The sequence below is a fragment of the Pholcus phalangioides genome, unplaced genomic scaffold (genome assembly GCF_987345545.1).
Source record: "Pholcus phalangioides strain wild (caught in Gottingen) unplaced genomic scaffold, Ppha-v1.0 ptg000032l_1, whole genome shotgun sequence".
Lineage (NCBI taxonomy): Eukaryota > Metazoa > Arthropoda > Arachnida > Araneae > Pholcidae > Pholcus > Pholcus phalangioides.
The window spans coordinates 4,678,493-4,702,372 of NW_028301622.1; the positions used below are offsets into that span (position 1 = coordinate 4,678,493).

The following is a 23,880-nucleotide window of genomic DNA, read 5'->3' on the forward strand; positions in this document are numbered from 1 at the left end:
TATTGTTTAAAAATATGTAGCGTTGAATGATGTTATTTTTTCTGAGATCGATGAAAATTCATTGTTATGAGGGATTCAACGTTATTGTTATTATTCATTGTTATGTATTGTTGGGGGAAAAAGTTACGTAGACTCTGTTGAGAAACTAATTTTCATAACTAGCATATTATATATGGATTATGAAAGATAATCATATCACGATGAATCTGCTAAAAATGTTAATTTCCAATAATAAAATTGTTAGAAACATGAGGAAAAAAATTTCTGAAGAAAACAACTTCACTTTTGTGGGAAGATTTTAAAAAATAAATTATAAATATTTTAAATATTTTTCCCTTTCAAGTATCTTTATTCTTCGTAAATTGCATTCATTACATTATTTTAATTTAATTTTTTCATTCAATTTTTAATGTTAAAGGAAAAGATTTAAGTTTTGAAATTGGTTGAAAGATATTGTTCATTGTTGAATGGAATAAATACTTGAAAAAATAATGTTGTTTAAAAAAATGCCACGTTGAATGATTTTTTCTTCTGAGATCGATAAAAATTCATTGCTATGAGGAATTCATTGTAATTGTTATGAGGAATTCATTGTTATTGTTATGAGGAATTCATTGTAATTGTTATGAGGAATTCATTGTTATTGTTATGAGGAATTCATTGTTATTGTTATGAGGAATTCATTGTTATTGTTATGAGGAATTCATTGTTATTGTTATGAGGAATTCATTGTTACCGTTATGAAGAATTCATTGCAATTGTTATTATTCATTGTTATGTGTTGTTGGAAGAAAAAAAAATGAATAAGCACTGTTGAAAGAAAAGTTTATGAAGCAAACAATTTCACTTTTGTTGGAAAACTTAAAAAAATAGTTATTATGAAATGAAAAAAAAACGCACAGAAATACTTTTAGCAGCATGTTCAATATTTTTCTCTTTAAATTATGTTGAAATATTTTACTTTATTCGTGATAAATTGCAGCTATTACATTAGTTAATTTTAATTATATTTTTTACTCAATACTTAATGCTGAAAGATTTGACATATGGAGTTTGTCGAAAGATATTGTTCGTTTTGTTGAATGAAAGAAATACTTGGTAAAAACATTATAAAAAGAAATGTAAGCATTGCTAAAAGAATGTAACGAATAATTTATATATATTATATATAATTAATAATAATAATAATAATAATTTATTGTTTCGCTTTTATTGTCATTATTCATTGTTATGTATTGTTGGATGATAGATTTGATTAGACCTTGTAGAGAAAAATATAATTTTCATAACATATTGTTGATTGCGAAAAGTACATAATCATTATCGAACTGGAATATATTTAGAGAAAAATTGAATTTTGAATATACTCAGGCTTGTCTATCGAGTTGTGAAACAAATTAAAACTGAATTAAATTGTTAAATTGTTGTTGAACATAATTTAATATACTGTTGAACCCTGATTTACTGGACCAGATAAAACCGACATTTTTAATCGTTAAATCGTGGAAAATCGCTATACCGGGAGGTGAAATTAACACAAATATACGCACAGGAATTTCTAAAAAAATTTGTTAAATCGGAGTTCGTTATATCAGGGTTCAAGTATATGGGATGAATCTGTACAGTAGCGCCTACCTTTGGGAGGGTTGATGTGTATTCCGGAACGATACAGGTTCTCTTCGTGCCACCAGTCCATGTTACGCCTGACGGTACGCATCGACATGATGACTAGCAGAAATATCGTGCAGGACACTAACAGCTTCCTCTTGAAGCTGTACTCCGTCCTCTTGTACAGCTGTTCCGCCCCGAGAGCTATAAGTATGCAGAAGCCCATACTCGGGATGTACAGGACCCTCTCTGCCACCACGAACCCGACGTAGAAGAACAGATTAGTCGCCGGTATAAACGGGAACACCAGAAGACTTATGGCCATGAGCATAACGTCATGCCTGGAAGGTGGGAAACTACAGTTCCTGCTGCTGGTGCCCAGCTGACCAGCCGAGCCCACGAAGGGCGAGGAGGCCGCGTATCCGTTGGACATCACGTGACCATTGGCCCTATGGCCGTTCGAGATCGGATAGTGATTGTTGTTCATAGAGTACGCGAATCCCTTGCTTTTGTTATAGCGTCCGTTGCTGCTGCTGTTGTACGAGGCCCTGTTGTTGTTGTTGTTGTTGTTGGCCATGAACTGCCCACCGCCGCCGTTGCTGTAAGCGTTGAACTGGTTGTAGTACCCGCCGCTTTCGGCGCTCCTCCTGGCTAGCGTCTTCGACAGGTAGTATATCAGGTGGATGGTACCACCGTAGAAACACGCACTGTAGAGATTCCGAACGTCCAGCGGCGAAGTCAGTAGAGGTATGGATTCCATCGACCAATCGAAACTCAGCCACTTCGGACAGAGTAGGAGCCAGAAGTTGAAAGACGGCAGGTACAGGAAAGTCAGGGTCCGGGTGAGGAACGAGCTGCTGTCCGAAGCCGGGTTGTCCGCTGGGGCGAAGTCCGGAGGTTTACTGCCCATCAAGTGGAATCTGAAAGCTAGGAGAGTGATGGCTGCTCCTATCAGGTGCAGGATACCCTCACGCAGAGTCTTATGGCGTTTCTGAAAAATACAAAAACAAAAAAAAAGATCAATTTACTAGAGATACGTGAATTTCGTAAATGAAAAATCCAAATTTCGCAAAAACAAAAAAATTTCAAAAACATCTCCCAGAAATTGTCCGACAAAAAAAAATCAATCGTTTCAAAAACGTTTAATTCAGCCGCAAAAAATATTTTTGAAATCTAAAATTTCGCAGTCATTCACAAAAATATTACTTAATTCGAAAATTTTTGCACCTATCTGCAAAAATGTTTCTCTAATCAAAAATTTTGCATTTTTCACATACAATTTTTTTTTTTAAATCGAAATTCCCGCAATCATCCTTAAGAATTTTTATCAAAAAACATTTTTCGCATTCATCCGCAAGACCATTTTTCAAATCAAAAATTTTACACTCATCCACATATAAATATTACTCAAATAAATAAATATTTCCTAGAATATGGATATTGTTTCAAAGGATTTTCTATAATATGCATATAGTTTCAAGGGATTTCCCATAATACAGATATTGTTTCAAGGGATTTCCCATAATATGGATATTGTTTCAAGGGATTTCCCATAATCAGATATTGTTTCAAGGGATTTCCCATAATATGGATATTGTTTCAAGGGATTTCCCATAATATGGATATTGTTTCAAAGGATTTCCCATATCATGCATATTGTTTCAAGGGATTTCCCGTATCATGCATATTGTTTCAAGGGATTTCCCATATCATGCATATTGTTTCAAGGGATTTCCCATATCATGCATATTGTTTCAAAGGTTTCTGCCATATGCACATATTGTTTCAAAGGTTCCTGGCATATGCACATATTGTTTCAAAGGTACCTGGCATATGCACATATTGTTTCAAAGGTTCCTGGCATATGCACATATTGTTTCAAAGGTTCCTACCACATGCACATATCGTTTTAAAGGTTCCTGCCATATGCACATATTGTTTCCAGGGATATCCCAAACATTAAGATTGCTTGAAGGGTGTCTTGGTATTGTATCCAAATTCTAGGAATTCTATTCATATGCAGTACTCTAGCGCTAATCCGGCGCGTATCAGATTAAAATGTGCGGGATCACTGGAAGTTTTAGTTAAAAAAAGCCTCTCTAAATAATATAAACTTTTGCGCGCAGACATGGTTTCCTCGTTTATGCTAGAAGTAAACCCGCTCAAAAATACCGGATCACTAGACGGGTCGGAATAGCGCTCGGCCAGATTATCGAGACTACTGTATTATCAATTTAAAAATGTCTCCTAGAGTATGGATATTGTTTCAATGGTTTAAAATAATACGCATGCCATTAAAATTCTATGAAATTGATTAGGGGGTGCTGCATATTTTGATGATAAAATTATTGAAGTAACCTTGATTCTCAATTAGTGTGTCACAGGAATCGAAAGAGCCACCGAAGTACCTCAGGATACAAAAGTGGCAAAAAAATCAAAACGTTTAGAAAACTCAACCTTAGAACACAGGATCCCCTTGATCAAAAAATACACGCATTAATACAGTCCATCACTATATATATACCATAGTAACTAGCTATATTTTTGCTTCTCTTTCCGCTTCATCCTGAAATACATCCCATGCGAACATTAGCAACACTGCATTTTTTAAAACCCACTGGTTTTAGATCAAAAACACGCATTATACCAAACATATTTGTTATAACACTGCCATTTTAGTGTTCCTCATCACTCCTAAAAGTTTATGCCGTGAGTTCAGAATCACCTCGTACACGATCGGAGCACGTTAAAGCGACAGCCAAGAGCCAAAATTTAGGTTCACTACAGCCGAAGGTATAGGAGAACAACCTACGGGACGGGCCATAAAAACGACTCTGCGATCATAAATTTCCATCTACACGTTCAGAGTGTTCGTCATACGTCGCAGAGTTCCGTAATAACGGGGTTCAAATGTACGAGGGGAAAAAAAAAGAGAATTATCAAATTTCATTGAAATTTCATCAAGAGAAGCCGGAAAAAAAAACGGGACTTAATTTCCCGAAGGAAAAACAACAACAACAACAAAAAAAACATCAAAGCTTCACTGAAAGAAAAAACGGCATTAATGATTTCTTTAATTAACTTCATTCGTGACGTTAACTTCATTTCTTCATGATTCGCGACGAAAATGAATCAAATTAAAGGGAAAAATATGTACGCGGGGATATTGAAAAATAATTATCTCCATTATGTGAAGTTTCCAGGCGACTAAACAGCGGTAATTTTTACGGTGAAATATCCAGTTACCTCCTACTTTGGAACTCCTAACGTTTCCTTAATTACGGATTTCCGGTTGGCTAATTGATTTAATCTGGTATTTCTCCCCCCTCCCTCCTCGCCTACTCTCCTCTGAAGGGAATACACAGATGGAAAGAGTCATTAATAATTAACTACCGGCAATTATTATCGAGAATGTCAGATAAGAGCCCCCCCCCCCTCCCCAATACTTCAGGGAATTTGGCTGAACACACAGTTCGCGCCTGATAGTATTTGAACAGTCCAGGAGAACGGAGGGCACCTCTCTTGGAATGAACCGCGGATGATACAAAAGGATATCGTACATGGCGCAGACTACCAGAATGGTGCACTGTCACCCGCAATCAGTGACGCGTTCCGGTTGAGTATCAGGAATGTCTGATAAGGGTCCCTCCCATACCCCTCAGAGAGTTCTGCCTATACATATATTTCACGCCTGGATGTCCAGGAGATTGGAGTATTGGTATGAGCCGATAATGCTCGAAGACATCCTACATGGCACAGACAACCGTAACGCTGATCTTGTGCTGGGTCACATAGACACCGTCGCATACAATCAACATGTGCAGGCTGAGTTTCGAAAATGTCTGATAAGAGCCATCCCTTCATACACTCGAGAGTTTTGCGTACACACAGTCCGCGCCTGAGCGGTGAACAGTAGGTTAATACGTTCATGAGAACGGAAAGTAGGCCTACTTCTCTTGGTGTGAGCCGATGATGCATGAGAATATCATACTTGGCCCAAATTACTGCTCTTTGGTCAACATGGATGTCGTCACACATAATCAGTGGCGCATACTGGTTCAGGTTCGGTAATGTCTTATGAGCGCCCAGAGAATTTTTCCCATACACACAGTTCGCGCCTGATACGTTCAGAAGATGGGAGAGCACAATTTTCGGCACAAGCCGATGATGCATGATGATAGCATACACATCGCACAGACTATCAGAACGGTAATCTCGTGCGCTTTGGTGACTACCATGGACGTCGTCACCCACGATGAAGGTCGCCCACCGGTAGATTTTCGGGAATCTGAATTAGAGCCCTATATTCTCGCCAATGTTTTGCCGACACAGAATCCTATTTGATAGCATTGGAACTTACGTCCATTAATTCGAAGAGCACGTTTCTTGGCATGAGCCGATAACGAACGAAAATATCGTACACGACAGACTATCAGGACGGTGATCCTATGCCCTTCGGACAACATTGACTTCATCTCCCACAATCAATAACGCGTATTGATTTTGATTGATCGCGCGTATTGATTGATTGAGTTTTGTGAGTTATACTGGATAAGGGCCCCATTCCCTTACACACAAGAGAGTTTTGCTACACACAGTTCGCGCCTGCTAATATTTGAGCATGACTTACGTCCAGGAGAACGGTTTACGGAAAATTCACCGCTAGGAACATTTACCGACTAACAATTTTTATTGTCGGTTCAATGCGAGTCAGAAAGCGAGGGAGCGAGTGATTGAGTTACTGAGTCAGTGAGTGAGGGATTGAGTGATTGAGCGAGTGAGGGATTTGAGTGATTGAGCGAGTGAGGGATTGAATGATTGAGCAAGTGAGGGATTGAGTGATTGAGCGAGTGAGTGAGGGAGTGAATCAATCATTTGTGACACTACTAGGTTAAAACTAACTAATTCACTCACTCCCTCACTAGGTCACTCACTCACATACTCTCACTAGGTCACTCACTCACATACTCTCACTAGGTCACTCACTCACATACTCTCACTAGGTCACTCACTCACATACTCTCACTAGGTCACTCACTCACATACTCTCACTAGGTCACTCACTCACATACTCTCACTAGGTCACTCACTCACATACTCTCACTAGGTCACTCACTCACATACTCTCACTAGGTCACTCACTCACATACTCTCACTAGGTCACTCACTCACTCACATGCTCACTAGGTCACTCACTCACATACTCAGTAGGTCACTCACTCACATACTCATTAGGCCACTCACTCACTCCTCTCTCACTGACTCATTAGGTCACTCCCTCACTCCTCTCTCACTGACTCATTAGGTCACTGACTCACTCCTCTCTCACTGACTCAGTAACTCAATCGCTCACTCCCACGCTAACTGACTCGCATCGAACTGTTGTCGGTGAATTTTCCAGCGGTGAATTTTCCTACCAGTGAATTGTTAGTCGGTGAATTTTCCTAGTTGTGAATTTTCCGGACACGCAGGAGAAGAGGGAGCACCCAGATGATGCACGAAGATACCGTACACGGCACAGATTACCATAACGGTATTCCCGTGCTCCTTGGACGCTGACGCCTACAATCAGTGTCGCGTGCAGGTTGAGTTTCGGGAATGTTGGATTATAACCATCCCCCCCCCTTTCACACTGCAGAGATTTCCGCCTTCACTCATTTCGTTTCTGATAGTATTCGAACAGTACTTACGTCCAGGAGAACGGACAGCACCTCCCTGGGCATGAGCCGATGATGCACGAAGATGTCGTACATGGCGCAGACCACCAGAACGGTTATCCCATGCTCTTTGGTCAACATGGACGCCGTCGCCCACATCAGGGACGCGTACAGGTTGAGCTTCTTGTCCCTGTACTTGCAGTACTTGATGTACGATATCAGGGACAGCAGGAAGAAGAGACACGCCCCGACGTCCGCCCGTCCGACGACTCCGGCCACGGCCTCGGTGTGTATCGGGTGCGCAGCGAACAGCAGACCGGAGATCAGGATCGGCACCAGGCTACCGAGGAACAGGATGGTCGCCAGGTGCACGAACAGGCCCGTGACGACAGCGTGGAGGAGGACGTTGAACATGTGGTAGCTCCAGGGTTCGAATCCCGTCAGGGCGTAGTTGAGCCGGAACGACAGCACGCATAACGGCCTGTATGACTTGTGTGAACCGCTGTGCGTCAATGGCGTGCCCCAGAAGTCATTGAAGAACAAATTCGAGATCGGAGTTGTAGGAAGCAGGTCCTGGTTCGTCTTGATGGCGCGGCTATACACAAAAGATACAAAAAATAAAATCATTATAAAAATAGGAACAACACGGATATTGATTATGTATTTACTCGAATAATTCTGTAATAATCAAATACGGTTATAACGACACCTTTTACGTCAATAATTATTGACGTAAAAGTAGTGGTGTCAATTATAGCAGTTCGATTTAACCGCCCCTCATAGAAAGTAATGAATTTCGCATATAATGTCGATCAGGCTTACTGAAGCTATTTATTTATCAGCCAGAGGCTTTTTAAAAGCAATAATCGGTGATTTCGCTGACAATATTGACAATATTTTCTCCGAGAATTGGCAACTCGTTCGTGTTCATGATTCAAATATTTCGCATTTTTCTCGATAAAATATGGTCATCCAAATAATCGTATCGAAATTTTCAACTTTATGTAAAGCATTTGATTACATTTTTCACATTTTATATTACATGAAAGCGTCAACCAACCTCGTTTATAACGACACAACTTCACAGAATCTTCGATGCCATTGTAACCGAGTTTTGCTGTACATAACGTCATATACCTTATCAGAGGAATAGGTGAATTACTGGATATGGTATACGTTTCAGATCAGGGTGAACCCAACTGAAGCTACATTCAAAGGCTCAAATGGATTAACCCTTTAAGCGGTTTTTAAGATTTTCCTGATCCGAATTATAACTGCCACATTGGAAACAGAAGCGTGTTATTGAAAAGAAAAACACCCATCACCATGGGCGGAGATACGGCGGGGGGCCATTGCCCTCCCCCTCCCCAGCATCAAAGGTGAAGTCGACTGATCTAATGCATATATGTATAGGTGAATTGACATCATCAGCATTGTGCCCCCCCCCCCACAGCAATAATAACCGTGCCCTCCCCCAGACTTCCAAGTCTATCGCCGCCTATGCCCATCACTACTGCCGCCACCTGGAAACCATTAGCTGAAGTTAAAGAAAGGCCGCAATATCTCTTAGCAAGTCACGCTTTTGTGCGTGTTTCAAGGGGAAAAAGATTGCCGCTCAGTGGTATAATGGTCCTCATTGGCGTACGCAAAGTTGGGGTTTTGGGGTTCTAAACCCCCCCCCCCTCTTGAGCCAAGATTATATTGCTATTTTGCGAGATAAAAAAAGTAACTCCCGCCCCCCCCCAGAAGGAAAAAAAATCTGAACCCCCCCCCCCCCCACCCCTCGAGAAAATTCTGCGTACACCTACGATGGTCCTGGTTTCGATTCCCGGTTAAGAATATAAAAGACACTTCTTTCCGAAGTTCACTTCCGCATGATATCCAGAAATCCTATTGATTCCACGTAGCTCGGCCGAGCAAAACAATCATCCATTCCATCTGTGTAAGAAATAATTTTAAATTCCTACTGCTCCTAGGAGATGACATCCGACACATTTTTCAAAACATTCCGTGCAATTGGAATTTTCCCCTCTATAAGACGACAGAACGGATAAAGAATTAATGATGAGAACTGGAAAACCCTCGTGTCTAATCCAGTAAATCTCGACGTCTTTTTGAAGACGTTGATGAATCGCCCGTTCCCCGCGACCCAAGAAACCACATCGAAGCAAACGCATTTGTCCCAATGAAAGCGGCCGCCAGTCTTCATTACGGGAGAGAAATCTTCATCTAAATCGTTTGTAACAACGATCCGGACACTTCCGTTTACACGCGTGTAGATATATATTTGTGATATAAATCCGGGACTTTTATATTTGTCGCCGTTGCGCAGGCGAAGCAGTAGTAAATTGCGTGAATGTCATAGATGTCATCGAGACACGAACCAGTCGTAAATCACGCTGTAAGGAAGAGAAGACGCTAAGACCGACTTTCACCGAAGAATCTTTACGTTTAGGGATTCGATAAATCGCGGATGTGGAAGGATTCGCGTGGGAAGAAAAACACCGCGGAAAGTCCTTTCAAGGGATCTTGTAAGAATTCAAAGACATTTCCGACTTTTCTTGGACAACGTCATATTCCTCATTTATTCACAAAATTTAAATATTCGAACTTAATCAATTAAGGAAAGTTACCGGCGAAAAATACTGATAGTCCCCTGTTTCTCGCGACATGTATTCCGAATCGACTGCATGAAATACAACGACATGTCTCATCTAAGTTCCCTTAATATTTACCTACTTTATGCCACTTTCCAAGGCACCCCGAGAAATTGAAATTTTCGCCCTGGTCCTACTTCTTTTTAATTCAGATACAAATAAGCACTTTGACCCTTCCTTCATGAAGGACCGTAGACGTTTTAAATGGGAAAGTTATGAGCAGGATTGACTGTATATACCCGGAAGGGCTCAGCGAGTCAAAAAAGGTTGAGAACCGCTGCTATATCCATGGCCCCCCACATCCTTTAGCGGGGCCCCTAGGGTGGGATCTTTTGCAGGCCCCTCGGTCAGACTTTTAACGGGCCCTTCTATAGTTAATTTATAGCGTGAAAAAGCAAAAAAAAAAAATGTTAATCGTCCCGGGCCCCAGGGCTAGGGGGCTCTAGTACTGGTGGGGGTAGACATTGTCTTATAACCACCCCTCCCCTATGTGGGGGGGGGGGGCATGGTTATATGACAATGCTACATTGAAGAAAATGGCTATTTATTGCACAATTGAAATAGGCAACTTTTATTAAATGGCAAACTAATGAAACAGAAGAAAACCATGTCCTATACAAGAGTTTAAGGCTAGTGTTGGGAAGAGACCAAGGGTGCTCATCCTTTAGGACGGTGTGGGACACTTCATTGATTTGAAAACGATCTCGTGGGACACTTAAGTAATCAATAAAAGCACAAGAGGAACTTATGTGATCCGTTAATGTGCCGCATGTCATTTAAGTGATCTGTTAATGTGCTTCGGGAAACTTTAGTTATCTCTGGAACGGTGATAAATGTCGGTCAAGTGACCCGTGCAGTATCCCGGGCCCCAGGGCTAGAGCCCTGTCAGCAACCCCCACCCCCATATGGGGGCCATGGCTATATGACAATGCTACATTGAAGAAAATGGCTATTGATTGCACAATTGAAATAGGCAACTTTTATTAAATTACAAACTAATGAAACAGAAGAAAATCCATGTCCCATACAAGATAGTTAATGACAGTCCGAAGCCATGTAATTAGATTGGCTATTCATATGACTCATCCTGATGACTCCGGGATCATTAAAATGACACCAATCCCATTATCTTTTCCTTTTTTAATGGCCGACGTTCTTTTTTAATCAAACTTAAAAGACATTAGTTGTCGTAATAATGACTATCCGATCAGTAAATTATCAGCCTGATGATGATAATGATCAGCAAGTTTCAATCTCCGGATTTTTCGGGGAAAAAAGGGGGGTATTGAAAATCGTCGGATTCCGCACATTCGGAAATTCTAGATGGTAAACTGCCATTAATAACTGCCAAGTAAAAAACTGCCAAAATAAGCGATAGAACAATATCTTCTGATCTCTCCACCGCTATGTTTGAAAGAATTCCCAATGTCTAGCCCCATACATGCTCGGGCCAAATGCGGCTCTCGGAGTCATCTGATGTGGCCTTAAACCTGATTTTGTGAAAATGAACCAAGTGGCACGTTTCCAGATCACTTAAATAACCCGCGCTGCAGTTCCACGTCACTTGAGTGTGGTCCGTACGCATTTATAGATTCAGCAGTCTGCAGCACATTTTCAGAACCCTTAAGTGACCCACGGCAAAGTTCCAGACCACTTAACACGAGTAAAACTCTGAGATCACTCAAGTCCACCGCGATATATTCTCAGATCATTGCGGCACACTTCGAGTTCACTTGATTCCCCCGCGGCATATTTACAGGTAACTTGACCGACTTGTGGCAGCCGTTCCAGATAACTGAAGTTCCCCGCAGCACATCAACAGATCACTTAAGTGACACGCGGCACATTAACGGATCACATACGTGTCTGTCGGTGCTTTTACAGATTACTTAAGTGTCCCACGAGATCGTTTTCAAATCAATGAAGTGGCCCGCACTGTCCTAAAGGACGAGCACCCTTGGTCTATCCAATCTTTTCCCAACACTAGCCTTCTAAACGTCAGCTTCAAAAATTCTCAGGAAAAATCTTCGGCTGCAATTTTGGAGTGAAAATTCCTAACAATCAGGCCCGTAGCCAGAAATTTCGTTCGGGTGGAAGGGGGGGCCACAGCGATAGAACAATAGATTCGTCAATCATTTTCCCTTTCTTCTGTTTTTTCACACTTCGAGAGGGGGAACCAGACCCCCCAAGTCCCCCCGTCCCACTACAGCCTTGCTAACAATGCCATCCGATCTGTTGAACACAACTACGAAATAAAGACAAAAAAAATTCTATCGATATCTTTTGACCGCCATCTTCAAAAATTCTCAACAATGTCTTCGGACTTCTTATAAAAATTTCCCAACAATATGTTCCGACCACAATCATCAAAATCAAAAAAGAATTTCATTGATGTTTTCTTCCATCTAAATCGTCATTTTGAAAAATTCCCAAAATATCGCTTGACAGCTGCTCTAAAAACAAGCATTTCCAGAAGAGAAACTTCAAAGAACAAGATTCCACAAACAGAAACTTCCCAACAATGTCTTCCAAACTCGACCGCAATCTCAAGAGCATATTTCTAACAATGTCTCTTACTCTCATTGACCACAATCATCAATTTAAAAAAAAATCCTCAACAGTATATCTCGATCATTTTACTAAGTATGTTCAAAAATATTCAATAATATCTTCAGATTTTTAGTAACTGTTTAAAAAATATCCTAACAATATATGTCTCGCGACATTTTTGAATACAATCATCAAATTAACAAATTCATAACATTATCTTTTCTCGATTTCGGTCGCAATCATTAATCAATAAATTCTCAATCTACCTCTAGACTGCAGTCCGCAAAAATTACCGATTTTATCTAAGGCTTTAAAAAAAAATCATTGTTTCAAAAATATAATTTCCAACAATTGCTTCTGACCTTTTCACTGTAATCATCAAACCAAAGAACTTCCAGTAACGTTCTCTGACCGGCATTTAATCGTCATCTTCAAAAATTCTCAACATCATATTTGAACCTTTTTTTGGCCGCTGTTCTGAAGAAAAAATTCCCAACAATGTCTTCTGACATGTTGACCACAGTTATCAAATCAAACAATTTTGAACGATTTCTTTCTGGACTACTACCATATAGAAAATTCTTAGCAACGACTACTGTCTTTTTTAAAAAAAAATCCCAACAATATCTTACGAACTTTAGACTGCTGTCTTTTTGTTAATTCCAACAATGTCTTCCAACCTTTAGACTACTATTTTTTTAATTCCAACAATGCCTTCGAATCTTTAGGCTACTGTTCTTTCTTAATTCCAATAATGCCTTCACTGCTTAAGACCACCGTCTTTTTTTTAAATTTCAACAATGCCTTCCGACTTTTAGAACACTGCCTTTTTTAAATTCCAATAATGTCTTCGATTTCAACAATGCCTTCCGACTTTTAGAACACTGTCTTTTTTAAAATTCCAATAATGTCTTCGATTTCAACAATGCCTTCCAACTTTTAGAACACTGTCTTTTTTAAAATTCCAATAACGTCTTCGATTTCAACAATGCCTTCCGACTTCTAGACCACTATCTTTTTTAAAACTCCAATAATGTCTTCGATTTCAACAATGCGTTTCCGACTTTTAGACCACTGCCTTTTTTTTTTAAATTCCAATAATGTCTTCGATTTCAACAATGTCTTCCGACCTCTTGACTGCATTCATCTAATCAAAATTTCCAATAATGTGGAATCATGAATTCAAAAACTTTCCAATAACGTCTTGTGATCACCATGTTGAAAATTTTTCCACCAATGTCATCTGACCTTTTGAACACCATCTTAAAAAAATTCTCAACAATATTTTTCACCATCTCTCTTCAAACATTCTCAACAATATTTTCCCACCTTTACATCGATATTAAAAAGAAAAAAATATTAAAAAATTAAAAAATATATATATTAAAAATTTTTATCGACAACATTCCCAACTATATCTTCTGATCTTTGGCCTTTAATATTGATTCGAAGCAAAAATCTCAGCAATATCTTCCTAGGAGTTTTGAAATAATTCTCAACAATATCTTCTGAATTTTTTTTTTAAACCATTTTCCGTTGAAAATTCCCAACAATATCTCCCACAATTGTTGCCGTGCGGCAAAAACTTCAGAAACTTTTTACTGATTCGAAGTGAAGACCCTTATTCCACAGCGTTGATACGTACTTTGAAGGGACACCCTGTACATAATTACCCACACATATTTCCAAAATACGGCCAAAAAACCTACTTCGATGATACACTAATATACAAATACCACAAAATTCAAATAATTTGAAAAAAAAATTAAATTCATAGATATTCAAATGATGAAAAAAAAAGGTACAGTTAATGTGATCCCATAAAGGATAAAATTTCTCCGGGACAAAAAAAAAATATTCCGGAAATTACGTTTCCTTCCTCGTAAAAATTTGACTGGATTCAGACAAAAGGAGAAAAATGAAAAATAAAAGGGAAAATATGATTTTTTTCCCCCATTTTTTTCACCCGCTCCTGTTTTTTCCCCTTTCTCCAGAAAAAAAACAGGATTTAACGGTCCTTCCATTTTATAAATATATATATGTATCCATACATGTATAACCCCACCATACACGAAAAAGCTTATTCTCCGCTTCTCCTATTCGTACCATAAATGGGAAAATGGCATTCTCTCTCTCTCTCTCTCCCTTTTAAAAAAAAAAAACGGGAAAAGCTGTAAAAATTTATCTCTTTTCGCCTGTTTATTGTCTGCATTGAAGCGTGAAATTCTGCCGCTATTTTATTTATTTATTTTTCATTTTTTTGTCAAAAAATGGCCCGATTTTTATGTTTTCCAGTTTTTTGTTTTCTTTCAGAGTATTTTGCACCTTTTTATATTTACAAAAAGAAAATTTCCTCTTATCCCCGAAGGAAATTCTCAGGATTCTCGGTCTCTCGAGAAACGGCTTATCTCTTTTATAGAAATACGTGTGTATGTGACAAATACGGGAAAAATACATCCCGATTCCCGCTTAAATTCTCGAGATTCTTGATAAATGTGTTGATATTTACTTTAAAGGTTGGGTGTGGAGAAAAGTGGTGATAAATTGTGGTTTATGTTGGAGGAATTTCCAGGAAAATAGCTCTAAATTTCATCTCTGGATTTTGGAGGGGGGTCTTGTTCCATGCTGTGCCGTTCGGAACCGCGTGAGTCACATCTGGATCGCAAGTCTGAGTGATGTGGTTCTTGGAACCGTATGAGCCATAATGGGATCGCAAGTTTGTGAAATGTGGTCGATTGCGGAAGCCGTGTGGGTCAACCTTGGCCATATGCCCACCCACTCCTGCGGTAATGAGATATTCTAAGGGACAGCTAGCTGTGAAGAACTGAAGCTGCCATATGAAACATGGTGGGGGAAAATGTGACTTCTTTCGGAATCTAGAACTGTCCATAGAACCAGGGCTCTTTTTTTTAACCTATGTGGACATGACCCGGTCCCTCGCGACGATATTTGGCACTGCAACTTTTGAGTATGTGAGTAAATATGTAAAGCTATTAATTCCAGTTTTGTATGGAGCCCCCAAACATCACTTCTCCCGGAGGGCACATGATGGTGAGACGGCCATGAATGGAACCCCAGCAAGAAGGAAGCTCACTAAACTCTAAGCACAGGGCAGGAACAGAGCCAGGGAGAGCAATTTATTGGGGAGGTTCATTGGATCATCCTGTATTTTTCACAGACCCATTTTCTCATAAAATTCGGCTCTTGGTGGGGGTAGGGGGCAGTACCCTCCCTACCGCCCTTTTTTAAATCAGTGTCTGGTCGAGGGTTCCGGATATCAATCTTATTCATAAAATTATTGTTTATTATAAATTTAGTTCTGAATAAATTCAATTCCATAAACAGAAAGTGTCTCGCTCCTAAATAGGGCCGGGGGAAGGGCTGGATGAAACAGAAGGACCATGAAAATGAAATATGGTCTTAATGGGGTGGGGGGGGGGTCATGAAAATGGTTGAGAGCCACAGCTTTATATAACTAACAGCAGCTCATTTTACGATGCATGCGCAATTGATCTAATAAAGACATTCACCAGTATGAAAATCGTGACGTTTCGATTAGGAAAGCTCTACCAGATTAGTTTGCCCATCCATTATGAATCCGCCCATCTCCCGTGCGGGAACCAGGATCGCTGGAAACAATAGGATCGTGTTCTCCCGCCTGAACTTCAACAACGGCTGCCAGAAGTCTTGCGTCAATATATGAGCGTATATTTCCATTTAAATCTGGTCTCACTCGTTAAGCATGGACATAGAAATGGGGAAAAAAATGGGTAAGGGGGAATACCCATATGTGAGGGAAGATTGGAGAGGACGTATTGCGGTGAAAGCAGCTGCTGCTATAAAATGGGTGGGGTAATATTTCGGGGTTGAGAATCTATAATGACTCATGCTATGTGCCGTAACAAAATTTTTCCAAAAAAAAAAAAAATCTAGTCCCCCACCCCCGATAAAATATCCGTGGATACCCATACAGATATCGCTATAGCGGGGTTGGTATTCCCCTCTCTCTGAAAAACACAGTGTAATACAAATACATTACACAAAAAGATCTGCTACAGATAAGTCATCATGATTCCAACCGAGCCGGGGTGTCGCCCATTTTGCATTCCACCCGAGGAATGACGAATTCATGCTCGAAATCAGGGTTTAAATTCCGATGCCTTTTTTGTAAATAAATTTTACCGGAAATAATTTCATCTACAACCAAGTGTGAATCATGTTCAAGGGAATGTTTCTCAATCGCCGGGACGCGGACCCACTTACACAAGAGAGTTATACCGGGCCGCGGGCTTCCAAAGGTTGAGCACCGCTGACCTAGACTGTGTGCAAGTGAGAAAAACAGCGTGCAATCACACCAAAAGAGCGACTTAGAGAATGTGTGGGCACAGGATTGATCAAAACGAGTGACTCACACAGATGTACTTGCAGGAGTGGGGGGGGGGGGGCAAGCGGGGTTATAGCAAAGGGTAGCGAATTCGAGGAAAAAGTAGACTATATAGAATGCGGGAATGGCGGCAAAATCAAAAATGGGGCGTCTGCGTAAGACTAATGACCGGTAAATGGAGAAAAACAGTGAATCGCTCGTAGTCCGGTTTTGACTGATGTCCGTTATTGGACCATGGCCCAGCGGTTGAGAAACACTGCTCTAAGCGTCTAACCTATAAGTCACTGAAATCTAAATACGCCATCTTGAGATAACGAAAGGTAAGGAAAATATTTCAGAATCATATTATTCGAGCGCATTTCAATCAAACATTGATTACCGAAATACAGTGGGTTCCGCTTATAACGCATTCCAAAAAAAAAAAAAAAAAAACTCTCATGTAATAACGTTATAGGCGGGAAACACTTTAAACGGGAGAAATCTTAATCAGAATTACTTGGAGTTGAGATCACGAAAATAAGTAGTACCAAGCGGGAAATTGTTAGAAGTGGGGGAACGTTATAAGCGGGATCGTCTGTACATATTATTCCGATGAAATTTTTCCACGAAGTGTTGGATTAGTTACTGAGCACCTTGCAAAAGCCCTTCAGAAATCGCGTGTTAGATTTACGTTAATGAAAAAGTCTTGAAACGTATCCTCGGTTGCAATATTTTTGAATATAAATTTCCTGTTTTTTTAGTATAAAATAAAAATCATATTTGAGAGTAGGTTTAAAGGCTATTCAATTTTATAAAATTGATACTCAATATAATACATATATTTCGGTACCGAAATCTCTTTATACCGCATCGTATCCGCTCATTATAACAGACCCTCGAGCGTTCCAAAGTTGTGTTGGGAAAGATAGAGTGAAGACTAACAAGAGAAGAAAAAAACCAACAAAATATCACCGAGGAAATCACTGACGTCATCGTCAAGGAGATGCTGTTACCATGGTGATGGTAGAAGTTAGACGCTATAAACCACGCTTCCCCCACCCCCTACTCAACCGCCTTAAACCGCCATGGCCATCATCCACAACAACAACCGATTCCGCCATCATCATCATTTTATTTATTTTATTTTTTGGCTAAAATCCCGTCCGCTCGAGTGCATCAAATTCCTCGATCGCGCCAAAAAAGGAATCAAATAAAATAAATATAAACCGCGATCGTTTCTCCTCTTCTACGCTCCGATTAAGCCCGCCAATAAATTTCCTAGATATTTGTCTTGGAAGAGCATCTCCTATCTTTTACATCTTTATTATCGATGTAAATAATCGATACGAGAACAAGAAACAAAATCGGTTTCGTTTTTGACTCGGATGAGTTCGTTTTATCCGTGTCTTGAAATTCCATGATTCGTAGTTGTACTTTGATACTACGATAACTCTATTATCTTATATATAAATGTGAAAGTATGTATGTAAGTCATTTATACAAATCTACAGTTTTAGGCAGATCGTCGCCAGATTTTGCATATATACCAAACAGGACCGGGAATGAACCGTAGGCTACTTTAAAATTTCATCAGAGCAGGGCGAATGCTGTCCCAATGGGCAAAAAAACTGTCGGGCGACAATGGTTTTTGGGGCCTCAACAATCACTTTCGGAACGTTTACTTTGGTTACCGTGGTTCCCTACCAATGCGTTTCAGACGTGTGTATATGCCTTTACAAGGGTTTGCCCCTTCCGTGAACTTCTGATTCTGGTTCTGGTTCGCCCCTTCTTTAACGCTGCCAGTGTATGTATAATAGTTTATGGCTTTATAATGGTTTGCTACTCTTTTTAAATCTTTCCCAGTAATGAGAGCTTTTTTGAACAGACGTCAGAATCATCATTAGCATCACTTTGAGGGACAGGCAAAGGATGATCCCCATAGAAATCATGTTAAAATTGTCTATTTTACTGTAGAAATGCGAAAATTTGGTGGTATTTTCTGTCACATCAATAATTTTAAAAATTGTATTGAATTCTCGATTTTTGAAATATTGAGTTCGCTTAGAGATACGAAACCCAGAAAATGAAATATAAAATAATTAGCCGGACCTACTTTGTAGTTGTATATTCATGCAGTAACATTGATTTCAACTTTTTATTTACATCTTCTCAAGCATGAAAATTAATCTCTCCGTATTGTTTTTTGATATTCAACTTCATAAATTCACATGGTTTAGGTTGTTTTAAAATTAATTATGGTCCCGTAAAGTATATCGAAGAAATTCCACAGCTTTAATTAAGATTTTTGGAAGCTGAAACAAGCAGATGGATAACTTAAAGTTCAAGGAGGAGAAATCGAAATAATTAGCGCCCCTTAAAAAAGGAAATTATTCATTTCTATGTTTCTTTAAATCTAGATTTGTTTCTTTCATGAGTCGCGCAGGAAGTCGCCATATTGGTTAACTTGGACACGGTTTGTATGTCCCTCAAAGAGAGAGGGAGATGTCACGTGATCCAAAAAGCCTCATTGAAGAAAACCCGGGCAGTGCGGGTATTATAGCTAGTTTTAAATAAGAGGGATATATTTCAACTCTCCTATAGTGATGGTGTTTTCATTAAAATACAGTCGAATATCGTTATAGCGAAAACAATCTCGTTTTAAGGAACGCTTTTTCGAATCCCCCAGATAAGTTTACGCAGGAACAATGCAAAAACCTGGAATTCCTTTATAACGAAATGATTTCTCCGGTCTCTTGGAGTTCGTTATAATGGGATTCGGTGTATTTGCAAATAAAAATACGAATACCACAAAAGAAAAATACCCAACGAGGTGGCTGAAAAAAGATGTTCATAAAAATATGGATGCCGAGAATATAATTAAACTTATTTCGTTTAACAATATTGCATATAGCGCCATTCCCCGCAGGTGGTGAGTTTTCGAACTTGTTTTGGGGGGGGGGGAGTGAATTCTGCGACCTCCTGTAAACTATTACCAAGTTTCATAACATTTTGTCCAGTAGTTTTCCTTTTCAAAGTGGAACTTTAATTATAAAGACCCTGTATTACCGTTAAAATTTAACTTCCACTTTATGAAAAAAAAAATTGAGCCCATCTGATGAAACCGATGCGGATTCATATTTACTGCCCCAAAGTCACCCGAATATCACTGAAAATGTCTTTGGGAACAAAATCAGTGTTGAGTAGTGTTATCAAAGGGTTGAGAGCCGTTTGGAAAAAGAGAAAAAACGGTCGGAATATTATATATAGCAACAACTTAGTATTTCAAACGATGCGCGCATGGGTGCAGATATGGGGGGGGGGGGCAAAGATGGAGTTGACTGATCTAATGTATATATGAATTGACATCATCATCATCGTGTCCCCCCTCCCAGCAATAATGGCCGTGCCCCCCTCCCCAGACTTCCAAGTCTATGGCCGCCTATGGATGCGCGAATGAGATTCTATTACCGATATAGCGACAAAATCTCATTAGTGTATAATTTTATTGCGTCTATACGGTAATGATGAAACACGTGATGTGTGTAGCATTTACCATGTCCGGAAAACTCACCGAGACAAAAGTTAATCAACAATGACACTGACACGAATATTCATCAACAACAGTCGGGAACTTAATTAGTGATGAGTGAGTAAGCTAGTCTGTGTGTGTGAGCGTGTGAGAGAGCAAGTGGGTGAGTGTGGATGATCATGTGATATAACACGTGGGTGAGTGAATGATCATGTGGTGCCAGTAAGTGGGTGAGGGTAGCGAGCACGTGGTAGAACGGGTAAGTAAGGGACAGAGTCAATGAGTGTGTGTGTGTGTGAACGAGTACATATGAGTGAGTGGCTAGACAAAGTGGTTGAACGAACATATGAGTGAGTGAGCGAGCAAATAATTGCATTAGTGAGTGAGCAAGTAATTGCATTAGTGAATGAGCAAGTAATTGCATTAGTGAGTGAGCAAGTAATTGCATTAGTGAGTGAGCAAATAATTGAGTAAGTGCATTAGTGAGTGATCATGTAATTGCATTGGTGAGTGAGCAAGTGAGTGGTTTAGTGAGCAAGTGTGCACTCACTCACTGCCTCAATTATTAGGTCACTCACTGCCTCAATTATTAGGTCACTCACTGCCTCAATTATTAGGTCACTCACTGCCTCAATTATTAGGTCACTCACTGCCTCAATTATTAGGTCACTCACTCAGCTAACTAGAACTGAGGTTGCTGTAATTTTCCTTGAGAGAGAGAGAGAGAGTTAGTTAGTTTTGGTATTGCCCCTCCCCCCCCCCCCATATCTGGCCCAAAATATATGTTACTCAAGTTTGGCACTACTTAGCATACATTCGTTCCCCCCTCCCCCTATAATAGTGGTTCTCAACCTTAGGAAGCCCGCGGCCTGGTTGAGTATCTTTTATCGAGCGGAAGCCCCGGTCATAAACACGACTGTGGGAAATAAATGGGGAAGAATAAAAAGATGAATCATTCACGGCCCGGTTTGACTGATGTCAGGGCCGGGTACCTTGGATGAGAAACACTGCTCTAGAAGACCCTGAATACAATACTTGAATTAGAACCATTCAGCATATTTTCACTGTCATTAGCTATTCGTTTGGGAGAGGGGAATAATTAATACAAAATTTTATGCAAAAACGGAATTTTGTTCGAAAATTAATAAAAGTAATTAAATAATTTATATATTTAATCAAAAACATTCGGAGCAGCTAATTTCATATGCATGAAGAAAATTTCATTAATATACCCATATTAAATTGCTAAAAAAATATGCAAATTAATGAAACTGTCGTAAAAAATATTTCTCAACTCAGACGCAAAACTGAACATTAGGAGAAAATTTAATTGAAAAAATAATAATAATAAATTGGAAAATATATTTATTCATTACGGAATGGCAACGGGAGCTAAAGGTAATCCACTTGATGAATTTACGGAACTTTTAATTAGCCATTTAAAAATTAATGCTATTTTTTCTCCCGGAAATTTCCGTTTTACCTCGAACATGACTTATTTTTTTTAATTAAAAAAAAAATAATTGGGAACTTTAATTGGCCGCTTTGCTGGTTCCCTATGCGCCTACGCGTGCATTGTTAAAATTTCTATTTCTTTCCTCCGTTTTCTCCGATTTGGACTTCTGCTTTCTCCTTGGCTATCAGCTTCTATATATCATGCAGTAGGAACGTGAAGAGAATTACGTGTGAGTTCAATTATTATGTGACGTTGAAAAAGCGGGAAATAAATTGCATATTGCGTTTCCATCATATACGGGGAAACTCAAATAGACTACAATAGAATCTCGAATATCCGGCCTAGTCTCTTGGCACGATGACGTCGCCAAATCAACGGAGCTTTCGCTGAACTTCGACAAGTTCGTTGCCAGTTTTGGCGTCATTTTCAGAGGAATGCATTGATTTTCATTTTTACATATGCTAATGACTATTTACTGGCGAAAAGTGTCATTATAAATGATAAACATGAACTATTCACAAATTTTCGTAATAATATTTATGAATTCAGACATTCTTTTTCTGTAACTAATTTTTAAAACGTACAATACAGTGCATAACACGCATTTACTTCTATGTATGAAGCACATATGCGTACGCAGAATTTTCTCGAGGGGGGGGGTGTATTTTCAGATTTTTTTTCCTTATGGGGAGTTTTCTACTTTTGTTTCCTGCAAAATAACACTATAATATAATACTTTCTCAAGGGGAGAGGTTAGAACCCCTAACCCCCAACCCTTTGCGTACGAGAATGGTGAAGCACGTTACATTATTATGTATAAATTACTGACCTTTACCAAGAGGTCGGAAAATATGAATAGAGGTTTTTGGTATTAAGATGCTGTTTTTGATGGGTGTAGGAAGTGGTGGGTTTATAGAACTCCGGCCTATCCGGCTTTTCTGTTATCCGGCCCACCCTTCCGCCACATTAAGTCGGATAGTCGAGATTCTACTGTATTTCTGCGACATGCATTTAAATTTTGAAGAATTAGGTGAACTTCAAACTGAGGTTCAAGCAAGCAATGTAAATATAGCGTCGTTTCCTGTGTGTGCTTTCTCCTAGGTCAGTGTTTCTCAACCTTCCTGACCCTAAGGACCTGCAATACGACTGAAACAATCCGATGGACCTCTTGTGTGTCCCGTATCACGGGATATTCCTGTATTTTTAGTTCCGAATTGTTTTAATACATTTGTCCCGTTTTTTACAAAGATGCTTACTTGAATTTGCAATGCCTAATCGTTAATATACGACGTTTCCATTACTTATTATGATAATATTATTTTATATTATTGCTGTAAATACAGATATTCATCTTATGTATTTGTCAAGTTCAACATTTTCTCCTCAATTTTTCAATGATTTTAATTGTAATAGGGGATTTTGTCGACTTGTGGCAATGATTTTTATGTTAATTGACGACGTCCCGTATTTTAATGTATTTACGATCCCAGTTCCTGTTATTTTTCTCAATAAAACATGGTCATCTAATCATTTGAATGGTATTTTCGTCAAATAATTTTTTTACTGCGATTTGTATCAGCCCTTTATTTCCCCACAATTCTTCCATTTTTGCAATAGGCCTGTATCCTATTTTAACGTGCACTTGGTTGCGATTATGTTGAACCTAAATATGAAAGCGCAGTTTTTATTTGAACCCATATGAAAATAATTAATATCAATTACAACAAATGAATGATTTTCCATTTAGTAAGAATTGAATTATAAAGTTTGCCTGTGGGTGTCACCTGTGCCATCGTCGCGGATCAGAGTTTGAGAAACGCTGTCTTAATTTATAAGTATTTGGCGATCAAATGCATTTACTTACAGACCGGCGATTCGTGAGCGAAGTGAAGCAACTCCATCAATAGTGCTTCATCCACTAATGCCAAATTCACACCTTGTGTAAGCGACACTGACAGGATAATTCAGAAATTTTGGACATTGGCTGGGTCAACATGAGCCGGCCAGTTAGCGGAGTGGCCAACTTCGGGTTACATTTACTTACTTATAAAATATTTACT

General features: G+C 39.3%; 1 protein-coding gene across 1 annotated transcript in view; it reads right to left on the reverse strand.

Moving 5' to 3' along the window:
- Tmtc2 (Transmembrane O-mannosyltransferase targeting cadherins 2) overlaps positions 1-23,880 on the reverse strand; it is a 432,809-nt gene that overhangs the window by 23,008 nt on the left and 385,921 nt on the right. Inside the window, exons 4-5 of the mRNA XM_089253117.1 lie at positions 7,299-7,860; positions 1,636-2,599 (exon numbers count right to left, since the gene is read on the reverse strand). Coding sequence (XP_089109243.1) covers positions 1,636-2,599; positions 7,299-7,860 — 1,526 coding nt within the window. The remainder of the gene's footprint in view (positions 1-1,635; positions 2,600-7,298; positions 7,861-23,880) is intronic.